Below are 13,067 nucleotides of genomic sequence, written 5' to 3' on the forward strand. Positions count from 1 at the left end.
CAGAGGGAGAGAGGCTGGTGGCTTCGGATTCCCAAGGGCTAAGTCCTGACTTTGGGGAAATGGTGTTTGCAGGTGGCTGGCTCACATGGCAGGATGGGGGCTGAGGGGGGGATCTGTCAGAACTGATCAGGTGTCTGCTGGCTTTAGAACTCTGAGCTGAGACTAGGACCACATGCCGTGACTGGTGACATGGGGGGTACTGGAGACATGGCTAGAGAGGGTCTGAATGAGGAAGGAGATAAATCTGTGGGGAGTTTCCTTGATCACTATGAAAGTTCTGCTCACTGTGGACACTGGTAAACCCACATGGGTGTACAGCTCAATGAGAAAACCCGGGGGCTGAGGGAGCCGTGTATGGCAATGCATATAGTCATGTAGGGGTGTGTGTTCAAAATGAAAAATGTCTCTGAGGTTCAGTACTGAGTATGCTATGGCACCAATGGCACTGCCCCACCAGGCCCATACTCGGAGCCCACAGTGACTACATAGGGGCCTACAAATATGTTTGGTACCAGGACCCACAGAAGGTTAATCCGGCCCTGACTGCCTGAGCACTATTTCAGCCTCACATTTTTGGGTGGACCTCCCACAGTGGGAGCTGCAGAGCCCTCCCCCGCAACACACACACACACCTTCCTCCTGGTGTTGAGAGGAGAACAGGAGAAAGAACAAAATAAGTAAGAGAAGAAGAGAAAAGAGGGAGGGAGGGATGGAGGAAAAGGTGAAACACAAAGGACAAACACTAATGTTCCTGGTGATTCTAAGGGACAAAATCCCAGGTGCGCAATAAAATTCTGCCTCCTTAAGCTCATCTTTTCCATGCCTAGAATTCAACTCTCACCAGATGGATCAGACTGAACAGGTTTCAAACCTCCAGGAGGCTCTTACCTTCTAAACAGGGATGGCTGTTTTCTAGTAAAATCACTACAAGGGAAGGAGAAAACTCGAAAGAGGTTCCTCCTGGCGCTCACGTCCGTGAACCCGAATATTCCCTCAGTCCTCAAAGAGAGACCTGGAGAAGGAGACTTGCTGCAGCAAAGCCACAGGGGTCTCTGAGGTTTCCCTGGTCCCTCGCCCCTGTCCTGCCTGGCTGATGTCAGCATCTCTCTGTGAGGTCACCACCTCCCCACCACCTTGGACCAATAGGCTGAGGTCCTGCCAAAGGCCTTTGTGATGTCACTGCCTCACCCCTCCCTTGCTATGCCAATGTCCTGCCCTGGCCAGGCACTTTGGAGGTTTGAGCTACTCCCTGTGGTTCACCCCACTCCAGGAGCGTTCGTTCTAGGCAGCAAGCCAGCTAGACAGGGAAACATCAGATGCTGCTCCCAATGCTACACTCAGTTTTTCAGAAATTAGTCATCTTTATGGCCAGAAGAGACCATTAGAGCAGGCCTGCACAACTCGTAAAGTGGCGAGGGCCACATTCCTCCTAAGAAAACAGCCGAGGGCCGAAACCTTCCAGCCCCCCAGAAACACCCCGCCCCAGGGCCGTCCAGCCCTGCAGAAACAAACCCTCCTTCCCCAGCGCCGCCCCACCAAAACAGCTGTGGGCCAAAAAGGAAGGTTAGGGCTGGGGAGGTGATACTTTATTTTAAATCAACCAGGGGCTCCCAGCTGAAGAGGTGGCTGGGAGCCCTCAGGGTCAAATTAAAGGGCTCAGGGCTCCGGCAGCTGGGGGAACCCGGCAGGGTCGGCTCCAAGCAAAAAAAAATTTGGCTGCCCCCAGTCCCAGCCCTCGGCTCCCCCCTGCACCCCCCTGCTTCCCCAATCCTGGGCTCTCCCCCCACTGACCCACACCCCCTGCCGCCCCAGTGTTGGGCTTCCCCCTTTCCTCCCCACCAGTGCCCTCCCCCCCCCCGCTGCTGCCCCAGCACTGTGCTGCCCCCCACCAGTGCCTCCCCCGCCCACACACGTCCTTCCTCCCCAGCCCTGGGTCACTGGTAACTCGCTCCCAGGGATGGTCATTCAGCAGGGATTTTGGATGTGCACAAAACACAGACAGGATTGGTTCCCATATGGTTACAGAGCTGCAGTAAAGTGGAACAATTTTCAGCTTGTGTGATTGGAGGATACCTGGATGCATATTATAAAATTGTTGGTGCCACTAGACCTGAGTAAACCAAAGTTGTGACTGCAGGCCTGAGTAAACCAGAGGGGGGGGGGGGGGAATTTAGAATCTCCCGGCGGGCCGCACAGTGAGGCTCCACGGGCCGCATGTTGTGCAGGCCTGTGATAGAGGTATATAAAATCATGAGTGATGTTGAGAAAGTAGATAAGGAAAAGTTATTTACTTACTCCCATAATACAAGAACTAGGGGCCACCAAATAAAATTAATAGACAGCAGGTTTAAAACAAATAAAAGGAAGTTCTTCTTCACACAGCGCACAGTCAACTTGTGGAACTCCTTGCCTGAAGAGGTTGTGAAGGCTAGGACTATAACAGGGTTTAAAAGAAAACTGGATAAATTCATGGAGGTTATGGCCATTAATGGCTATTATCCAGGATGGGTAAGGAATGGTGTCCCTAGCCTCTGTTTGTCAGAGGATGGAGATGGATGGCAGGAGAGAGATCACTTGATCATTGTCTGTTAGGTTCACTCCCTGGGCTGCTTCTGCTCTACAACTATAATTGTCTTTTTACACCAAAATCACTAACTTGAGCACCCAATTCCATGTACAGTCCTAGTGGATGTAAGGCACAGGTAACTTTTGCCTCAGGGTAGCTTGTTGGCATCAACCCTCTCTCCCGCACCTGGAGCTGATGAAATTCCTGGCTGGAGGGACACACGCTCCTACAAGTCAAAAGGAAAGGAGCTGATAGAAAAGATCACAGGACTGACCCCAAAGAAGGGTGAGCTGCAAAAGGCAGAAGCAGGCAACTCATCCGGCAGAGCTGAGAGACCACAGTGAAGATGGTGCAAAGTTCACTATATTGGAATTAGCAAATGTGATTTTTTTTTAAAACAAATCTTTGGGAAGCCCTAATAAAGGCATTTCTTACAGTTCTCTCCCATTTGGATTTTCTAATATCTAATAGGGAATGACATCTGATTGAAGCTTTTCCCAAATGCAGAGCATGTACAGGGTCTCTCTCCACTGTGGCTTCTACGATGTCTGACAAAATCTGAGTGCTCAATGAAACTCTTCCCGCACTCAGAGCATGTGTAGGGGATCTCTCATGTGTGGATTCTCTCATGTCTGATAAGGTCAGAGCTCCACCCGAAGCTTTTCCCGCACTCAGAGCACATGTAGGGCTTCTCTCCTGTGTGGATTCTCTGGTGTGTGATAAGGTTTGAGCGTCGATTGAAGCTTTTCCCACACTCAGCGCATGTGTACGGCATCTCTCCTGTGTGGATTCTCTGATGTGTGATAAGGGCAGAGCGCTGACTGAAGCTTTTCCCGCACTCACAGCACGTGTAGGGCTTCTCCCCTGTGTGGATTCCCTGGTGTGTGATAAGGTTTGAGCTCCGATTGAAGCTTTTCCCGCATTCAACGCATGTGTAGGGCTTCTCTCCTGTGTGGATTCTCTGATGTGTGATAAGGGAAGAGCACTGACTGAAGCTTTTCCCGCACTCACAGCATGTGTAGGGCTTCTCTCCTGTGTGGATTCTCTGATGTGTGATAAGGTGTGAGTGCTGACTGAAGCTTTTCCCGCACTCAGAACATGTGTAGGGCGTCTCTCCTGTGTGGATTCTCTGATGTCTGATGAGGGCAGAGCGGTGACTGAAGCTTTTCCCGCACTCAGAGCATGTGTAGGGCTTCTCTCCTGTGTGGATTCTCTGATGTGTGATAACGACTGAGCACTGACTGAAGCTTTCCCAGCACTCATGGCATGTGTAGTGTGTCTCTTCCAAGTTGATTCTCTCATGTGTAATAAGGGCTGAGTGGCTACTGAAGTTCTCCTCTGGCCTCTGCTGAGTCTTAGAGGCTTTTACTTTTTCTTGGAGTGCACAACTCCTGGAAACATTCCCTTTGGGTCTTCCTGATAATGTCCCATGTGGTGCTCCTTGCTCAACATCTTCCTGCTGGGGTTTCTGCTCCTCATTCTCACGCACCATCCTATCACCTGATGGGAGACAGAGAGAATACAGACATAGGTCACTCCCTGTGCCTGAGAGAAAGGAAATCTCAGAAAGAGGAATGGAAAAAGGGGGGAACAAACCAAAATATATGTGGGAGAGATCAAACCTATCAGGAGCTGATTTTCCCCAGAGGAGAGAGGAAGGGATCAGTTTTGGTCTGCATTTCACCAGAACATGCAGGGGAAAGTGGGATCAGGTAGGGATCTGCTGACAGTTGTTAGTCAGGATAGGTGGGAAGGCATGAGTGACATCTGCCTAATTATTCCACATCTGCAGGGAACAATCCTGAAGTTGGAGAGCTCACAAGGCCTTTGTAGGGCATCCCAAATGTTTCCTGTATTCACGGACAGTTTTTTACTTGCTTTAACCAAGTCCTCACCTCTGCAGGCAGCTCTTGGAAGCACTTGTTTCTCAGAACCCTGGAGGTCCGGGACCCACAGCTCTTCCCCTCGTTCCAGCTGTGAGACCACATCAGGTTTGGAATTTAGAAACCCTATGCCAGGCAACGAAAACAAGGGAGGTCAGTGGAATTTGTGGGATACTTGTCACAAAGAATAGTCCATGGTTTTAAGCTCAGATCATTTTTAAGCAGTAACATCCCAAGGCCAGCTTCCTTGGCTCCAAGTGGCAGGAGAGTTATTATTATTAATCATATGCATTACCTTAGTGCCTAAGGACCAATTAACAGTGTGTCTCCGTTGTGCTAGGCACAGTACAAATGCAGAATAGTAGATGGCCCATGCTCTGAAGAATTTACAGTCTAAATAGACAAGACAGACACACAGCATGGGGGAAGGGGCTGAACCCTCTGTTAGAATGGCGATATTCAGGCCTGCCTGCAAAGCCTATATTTTAACAACTTAGGCGTATTTTTATCACTTAGCTAGTTACAGGAGTATGAAAACAAAGAATCAAAATCTCAGTCTGCCTGTGTCCGGGCCTTCTCTCACTAGGATAGGCTGAGGCCTTGTTCTTAGGCTAAGGCCTTTGGCTAAGCACCAGGGGCAGCCATAAACTGGGAAGCGAAGGGTCACATCCTCACATCCCAAACCAGTCACACTGAAATAAGGTGCTATTGGGCTGTTAGGAAGTCGATCCTGTCCGGATCTTAAGATGGTTAAAGAAACCTTAATTTGATAGCATTCTGTCTGGCAAGAAATCACTTATCAATGGTTGTGGTTGTGAAACCCTCATTTCTGTATTGCTTTATCTTTATGGCCACCACTTTTACATTGTTAATCAGTCTGGTTCTCTAATTGTTTCTCTCTCCTGTATAATTAATGTTGCCAGGTGTAAGTTAATTAGGGTAGTGGTTTATAATTGGCTAGAGCAGGAGTAGGCAACCTATGGCGGCACACGAGCTGATTTTCAGTGGCACTCACACTGCCCAGGTCCTGGCCACCGGTCCAGAAGGCTCTGTATATTAATTTAATTTTAAATGAAGCTTCTTAAACATTTTAAAAACCTTACTGACTTTACATACAGAAGTCTAATTATGTATTATCGACTTATAGAAAGAGACTTTCTAAAAACGTTAAAATGTATTATTGGCACATGAAATCTTAAATTAGAGTGAATAAATGAAGACTCAGCACACCACTTCTGAAAGGTGGCCGACTCCTGGGTTAGAGAATTAGTCACAATATGTTAGAATTGGTTAGTTAAATTTCAGCACAAGGATTGGTTCAGGTATAGCTGAGAATATTGCTCTATAAATGGGGTCAAACAGGAGGGAGGAAGGAAATTGGAATAATAGAATCTCAGGGTTGGAAGGGACCTCAGCAGGTCATCTAGTCCAACCCCTGCTCAAAGCAGGACCAATCACCAACTAAATCATCCCAGCCAAGGCTTTGTCAAGCCTGACCTTAAAAACCTCTAAGGAAGGAGATTCCACCACCTCTGTGGGGAACCCATCCCAGCGCTTCACCACCCTCCTAGTGAAATAGTGTTTCCTAATATCCAACCTAAACCTCCCCCATTGCAACTTGAAATCATTACTCTTGGTTCTGTCATCTGCCACCACTGAGAACAGTCTAGATCCATCCTCTTTGGAACCCCCCTTCAGGTAGTTGAAAGCAACTATCAAATCCCCCCTCATTCTTCTCTTCTGCAGACTAAACAATCCCAGTTCCCTCAGCCTCTCCTCAGAAGTCATGTGTTCCAGTCCCCTAACCATTTTTGTTGCCCCCCGCTGGATGCTTTCCAATTTTTCCACATCCTTCTTATAGTGTTGGGCCCAAAACTGGACACAGTGCTCCAGATGAGGCCCCATGATGTGATGGAGTAGGAAGCACAGACTGTCTGTGCGGGGGAGGGGAGAGCCAGAGGTTTAGGTGAAGATGCAGGAATTCAACTGTGAGCTGAGCTTGGCCTGGGGGAGGGGAGGTGACACCTCTGGCCAGGGAAGACAAAGGAAGGAGGCGGAGGAGAGAGGAGGGGCCGGAGAGGACTGGGAGACGAAAGTGGGCTGGAGAAGAGAGGGGAGCAGGTAGACCGAGCTCTGATCCCCGGGGGGGGGGGGCTGGGAGGCCCCCCAAGATGGACCTAACCGGGGGGATCTGGTTATCTGTGCCTGCAAGACCTGTGTTGGACTGTGTTCCTGTCGTCTAAATAAACCTTCTGCTTTACTGGCTGGCTGAGAGTCCTGGTGAATCGTAGGGAGCACGGGGGTGAAGGGCCTGTGTCCCCCACACTCCGTGACAACTGGTGGCAGAGGTGGGATCGACTGCACCCCGCGGACGGCGCTTCCTGCAGTAAGTGACTGGGGAGCAGTAAAACGAAGGGGCGATTCACCCCCGGGCGAGTGTGACCAGAGAGAAGGACTTTGCAGTAACAGGGTCCCCCGGGGGATCACAGCAAGCGATCCCAGGGGCAGAGGAGTCTGCAGCTCGACCCTGGCAGAGAGGTGGTGACCTCAAGGACTGGCACACTAGGGGTCCCCCTGGAACCCGTGGGGAGCGGCGAGCACCCCGGCCTGCGAGCGGCCAGCAGGAAGATGTATTCCACGCAGCGCAAGTGCGACTTGGTGGAGCAGTGTAAGCAGAGGGGGCTGCACTATGGGAAGCTCACCAAGGCCCAGCTGATTGCCCGGCTGGAGGAGAGAGACCGAGTCAATGAACCGGACCCGGTCTCTGAGGGAAGCAGCCCGGCAGATGCAGCGCAGACACCAGTGTCTGTACCCACTGGGAGTGGTCAGCCGGCTGCTGAGGGCATCCCGAGACCTCCCACCCCTAGGCCTAGGGGAAGGGGGAGGAGGAGCCCAGCTACCGAGGGCACCGTGACCCCCCCGGCCAGCAGGGGGTCGTCCCGGCGACGCTCGGCCTCCGTGGAGCGCAGGCGGCTGGACTTGGAGAGAGAGATCAAACTGAAGGAGATGGAGATGGAGGACCGGCAGAGGCAGCGTGAATTCGAGGCAAGGGAGAAGGAGGAGCAGCGCAGACATGAGCTGGCCATGGCCCAACTGAACAACAGGGAGGCCCCGGCTGCGGTGAGTGAGGGGGGGCCCAAGCCTTCAAAGAGCTTCGATACGAACTTCCTGGCCCAGCGTAAGGAGGGGGAGGACATAGACACCTTCCTGACGGCCTTTGAGAATGCCTGTGAGCTGCACCAGGTTGACCCTGCAGACAGGATCCGGCGCCTCACCCCCTTACTGGACTCCACCGCTGTGGAGGTGTACAGCCGAATGAAAGGGACGGAGGCGCGGGACTACAACCTGTTCAAAGAGGCCCTGCTCCGTGAGTTTGGGCTGACCCCGGAGATGTACCGGAAGAGATTCCGGGGCCAACGTAAGACCCGGGAGGGCACATACCTACAACTGGTCAACCGGGCGCAGGGGTACGCCCGCAAGTGGACAGCCGGGGCCCAAACTAGAGAGGACCTGCTTGACCTAGTTGTACTGGAGCACCTGTATGAGCAGTGCCCATCTGACCTGAAGCAGTGGCTGATGGACCGGAAGCCGGAGAACCCGCAGCATGCAGGCCGGCTGGCCGACCAATACATGGACAGTCGGGCGGGGGATGGCAGGGAGGCGTCTCGAAGGAGCAGGTCTGCCTCAACGCAGAGAGAGAGTCACCATGGGACCTCCCAGAAGGAGCCGAGGGAGGGCCCCCACCAAAGGGAAGCATCTGGCGTCAGGTCCGGCCGTCCCACTCGAGGGGACCCACGAGACATGGGCTGCTATCAATGTGGCCAACCGGGCCACGTACGGGGCCAGTGCCCCAAGCTCCGGGACAAACTGAGCAGACCAACCCCACACCGGGTCAACTGGGTAGAGACCCAGCCGGAGGAGGGGCAGCGTTCGCAGGAAAGGGGGGTGGGCCGCGTAACCCCTGCGAAGGAGGGAGGGGGGCCCCGGGTTGACCCCTCCGAGGGGCTGGATGCTCCCAGCCCTGAGTTTTGGGTTTACAGGGTGGGCACGGGACTACCCCTCCGGAGCGAGTGCCTTGTTCCCCTGGAGGTAGACGGGAAGGAGGCCACTGGGTACTGGGATACGGGCGCAGAGGTGACGCTGGCCCGGCCGCAGGTGGTGGGCTCAGATCGGATGGTGCCCAACACCTACCTGAGCCTGAGGGGTGTGATCGGGACCCCATTCAAGGTGCCTGTCGCGAGGGTGCACCTAAAGTGGGGGGACAAGGAGGGCCTCAAGGACGTGGGAGTGCACCCACATTTGCCCACGGAGGTGTTAATGGGGGGGACCTTGAGGACTGGCCAAGTAACACCCAGGGTACCCTGTCCGTGAACCGTAGTCAGGGTCGACGCAGGGCTCTGCACCCTGACCCCGGGGAAAGTACTTTGGCCGAGACACCGGACCCTGACCCGGTAGGGAGGGAACGCCCAGGGACAGGGCTCAGAGAGGCTGTGGCCCCATACCCAGCCGGGGAGAGAGAGCAGATCCCCGCCCCTGCCCCAGCGGCTGAGTACCAGGCCGCGGTGCGGGAAGACCCCTCCTTGCGGAGGATAAGGGACCTGGCCAACCTCGGGGGGGGACAGACCATGGGACGAGGTGGCCGGAAAAGGTTCCTGTGGGAGAAGGGGCTCCTGTACCGAGAATGGGCTCCCCCAGGGAAGATGGAGTCAGGAGGGATCAGGAGGCAGCTGGTGGCACCCCAGGAGTATCGCCACCAGCTGCTGTGCCAGGCCCATGACATGTCCCCCTCAGGGCACCAGGGAGCCTGGCGTACCCAGCAGAGGCTGCTGCAGAACTATTACTGGCCTGGGGTCTTTGCCCATGTCCGGCAGTACTGCCGCTCCTGTGACTTCTGCCAGAGGGGGAGGAAGGCCCGGGACAGGGGGAAGATGGGTGTAAGGCCCTCGCCCCGCCCTGAGGAGCCTGTCCAGAGGGAGGCTAGGGTCAGAAGGGGAGCTCTGAACCGAGAGAGCCTGAATCACAGCCCCCCAGACTGGAACGTGGGGAGAAGGCCCCAGCCCCGCGTGCACCCCAGGGGTACTAGGGTGGGGAAAGGGCGCGGGCGGCATAAGGTTGTAGGTGGGTCCGAACTTCCCCGGGTCACTGGCTGGAGTGACCCCGCTCAGTTCAGTCTCGGAGGGGGGAGAGGTGTGATGGAGTAGGAAGCACAGACTGTCTGTGCGGGGGAGGGGAGAGCCAGAGGTTTAGGTGAAGATGCAGGAATTCAACTGTGAGCTGAGCTTGGCCTGGGGGAGGGGAGGTGACACCTCTGGCCAGGGAAGACAAAGGAAGGAGGCGGAGGAGAGAGGAGGGGCCGGAGAGGACTGGGAGACGAAAGTGGGCTGGAGAAGAGAGGGGAGCAGGTAGACCGAGCTCTGATCCCCGGGGGGGGGGCTGGGAGGCCCCCCAAGATGGACCTAACCGGGGGGATCTGGTTATCTGTGCCTGCAAGACCTGTGTTGGACTGTGTTCCTGTCGTCTAAATAAACCTTCTGCTTTACTGGCTGGCTGAGAGTCCTGGTGAATCGTAGGGAGCACGGGGGTGAAGGGCCTGGGTCCCCCACACTCCGTGACACCCATGAATGTTGGTTAGGGGGCGAACGGGAACAGGGACACAGGCCAGGCTCTGCGGCATCAGAGCTGGGAAGGGAACAGACTGTATCGGCATATAGAGATAAGCCCGACTGGTGTGAAGGGCTTCGGAATATGTAATCTTATAGGTGTAAAAATTGTACAGACTATACCACCCTGTGACATCATCAGCGAAGTGCCCATTTGTGCCTGGGTAGGGGCCCTGCTCTGGGAGGGAGGATGCAGCAAGGACTCGGGATCGGTGGCCAGGGTCGCTGTGCATAGGAGATGGGGAGGTTATGTGAGGAGGGGGGTAATGAGTGGGAGAGGGAGGTCAAGTGTTAAAATAATAATATTTGGGGAAAAAAATGTATAATAAAGTGAAAGTGAACAGAAACAAAACTGGAGTGGAGGCTCTAAAGCAACAAGGCTTGGGTAGGGATTCGGGGTTAAAGGTCTGGGATCCCCCACAGCTCCAGACCCCCAAACCTCTCCTCCCTCCCACTGACCCACCCACCCCACTTCCTGGGTGCCCTTCCCCCACACTCCCCTCCCCTTCTTCCCATTACTCTCAGCCAGCACCACCTCCTGGCACCTTGAGAACATCTTGTATTTTCTCCTCGTCTCTCACAGCCTCCTACCTCCCTGCTGCTTCTTAGCTCTAACCCTGCACACACCCGCCCCATGTCCTGGCATATCTACTACCCCCCGTCTCCGTCCCTCCCACGGCTCGCTTATCCCTTCACCCATGGGATCCTGAACGGTAACATTACACGCTCTCCTAAAAGAGCTCATCTGACTGTCACACAAACCATGCATGAGTCACATACCTATTTACTCAATTTAGAATTCTACAGGCAGCATATTTTCCTCTTAAAATGAGGAAAAGGCATGAAAGCGACAGTGATTAATGTAGTTATGAATGTAGCCAATAAGGATACATTCAATGCAATTTTAAAATGACTGACAGCACCAAAAAGGCACATGTCCAAAAATGGTACTAGTGGGTGGGAGATAAGGCAAAAAAAGAGGGGGCAAGGAAACTTGTCAAAACTTGTATGACGAATAAAGGTATAAAGTGATTACTGCTCAGGTTCTTCAGAGACCCCACAGCTTCTAATAACGCAGGGGACAGGACTCCTTACCCAGTGAGGTCACCGTCTCATAGTTCTCCTGCATGACATCCCTGTAGAGGGCTCTCTGAACAGAGTCCAGTAGTGCCCATTCCCCCTTGGTGAAATACACAGCCACCTCCTCGAAGGTCACCGGCCCCTGAAAGAACGAGAGTCCAACACTCAGTAACTGTTGCCCCACTCACAACCCCACTATTCACGGAACAGCAGCACCAGGTAAATGGAAGCCCCGGGAGGCACATGTTAACAGAGTCCCACCCCACCTTGCCTAGAACAGACAGGCGGCATCAGAGGGTAGAAAGAGAGAACCTTTGTGTCTCGCAGCTGACAGACGGAGGCAGGGTCTTCACATTTATCACATACCTACTAGCCAGAGCTTGATATAGGAGATGGGGCTGGCTCTGGACCCTACTAATGGCTCCCTGGTAGGAAACACTCTCCAAATAAAATATAAGAAAGAAAAGGGAAGTCAGTAGTAAAGAATATTAGTTAGACCAGGGGTAGGCAACCTATGGCACGGGTGCTGAAGGCAGCACGCAAGCTGATTTTCAGTGGCACTCACAATGCCCGGGTCCTGGCCACCAGTCCGGGGGGCTCTGCATTTTAATTTAATTTTAAATGAAGTTTCTTAAACATTTTAAAAGCCTTATTTACTTTACATACAACAATAGTTTAGTTATATATTATAGACAGAGAAAGATCTTCTAAAAATGTTAAAATGTATTACTGGCACTCAAAACCTTAAATTAGAGTGAATAAATGAAGACTTCTGAAAGGTTGCTCACCCCTGAGTTAGAAGGTCAGAATTGTAGAAAATTGGTAAGGGAAGTGTGACGTTATTGATATGAATTGGGACCTTATAGAACATGGGTTGCAACCGAGGTCCTGTAGTGGCACCAAATTTGATGTAAAGGGGGTCATATGAGGTGTCTAAGACCAGGTTATGGGTTGCTGGTTATGATTATGCTGTCTGTATGTATGTATCATTTTGTAGTTGAAGTTATGAATATTGGCTCTATACTGTCTGTATTTCAAGCTAGTGCTGTGCTACTGGGAGACATCACAGACAAGTTGGTGTTAGCTCTGCCTAGCCTGCTTGATGGCCCATTAAGGACCATCGGCTACACAATTGACCCATGGAGAGAAGGCAGATACGCCTTGTGACTCAGCAAAGTATGCAGGGACTGGCCCATGTGACCCCAGACTCCATTTTGCTGTAATTTTCCACAGTAAGGACAAAGAGGTTCTTACACCTGGAAAAGCCTATATAAGGCTGATGCCTCATCTCCATCTTTTCTTCAATCCTGCTTCTACCTCTGGAGGGACTTTGCTACATGCTGAAGGTCTACACAAGGGACTGATGACCCATCCCAGCGGGGGATGTTCTCCAGAGACTTGATTTGAACCTGCAGTTTATGCCATCACTGCTACAAGCCTGAACTAAGAACTTTGCCATTACTGTATGTAATTGATTCCATTTAACCAATTCTAGCTCTCATCTCTACCTTTTTCCTTTTATGAATAAACCTTTAGATTTTAGACTCTAAAGGATTGGCAACAGCGTGATTTGTGGGTAAGATCTGATGTGTATATTGACCTGGGTCTGGGGCTTGATTCTTTTTAATCGAAAGAACCTTTTTCTTTTATTGAGATGTTGGTTTTCATAACCATTCATCCCCGGGACGGGTGGCACTGGTGGTGATACTGGGAGACTGGAGTGTCTAAGGAAATTGCTCATGTGACTTGTGGTTAGCCAGTGGGGTGAAACCGAAGTCCTTTTTGTCTGGCTGGTTTGGTTTGCCTTAGAGGTGGAAAAACCCCAGCCTAGGGCTGTGACTGCCCTGTTTGAGCAAGTGGTCCTGAATTAGCACTCTC

The 13,067-nt window shown here is 52.5% G+C and overlaps 1 protein-coding gene across 1 annotated transcript in view; it reads right to left on the reverse strand.

Annotated features, from left to right (window-relative positions):
• The window catches only part of LOC123356632, a 1,710,063-nt gene that overhangs the window by 645,457 nt on the left and 1,051,539 nt on the right, over positions 1-13,067 (reverse strand). Inside the window, 1 exon segment of the mRNA XM_044999989.1 lies at positions 3,079-3,796. Coding sequence (XP_044855924.1) covers positions 3,079-3,796 — 718 coding nt within the window.

This window comes from Mauremys mutica, chromosome 26 (assembly GCF_020497125.1).
Source record: "Mauremys mutica isolate MM-2020 ecotype Southern chromosome 26, ASM2049712v1, whole genome shotgun sequence".
NCBI classification, from domain to species: domain Eukaryota; kingdom Metazoa; phylum Chordata; order Testudines; family Geoemydidae; genus Mauremys; species Mauremys mutica.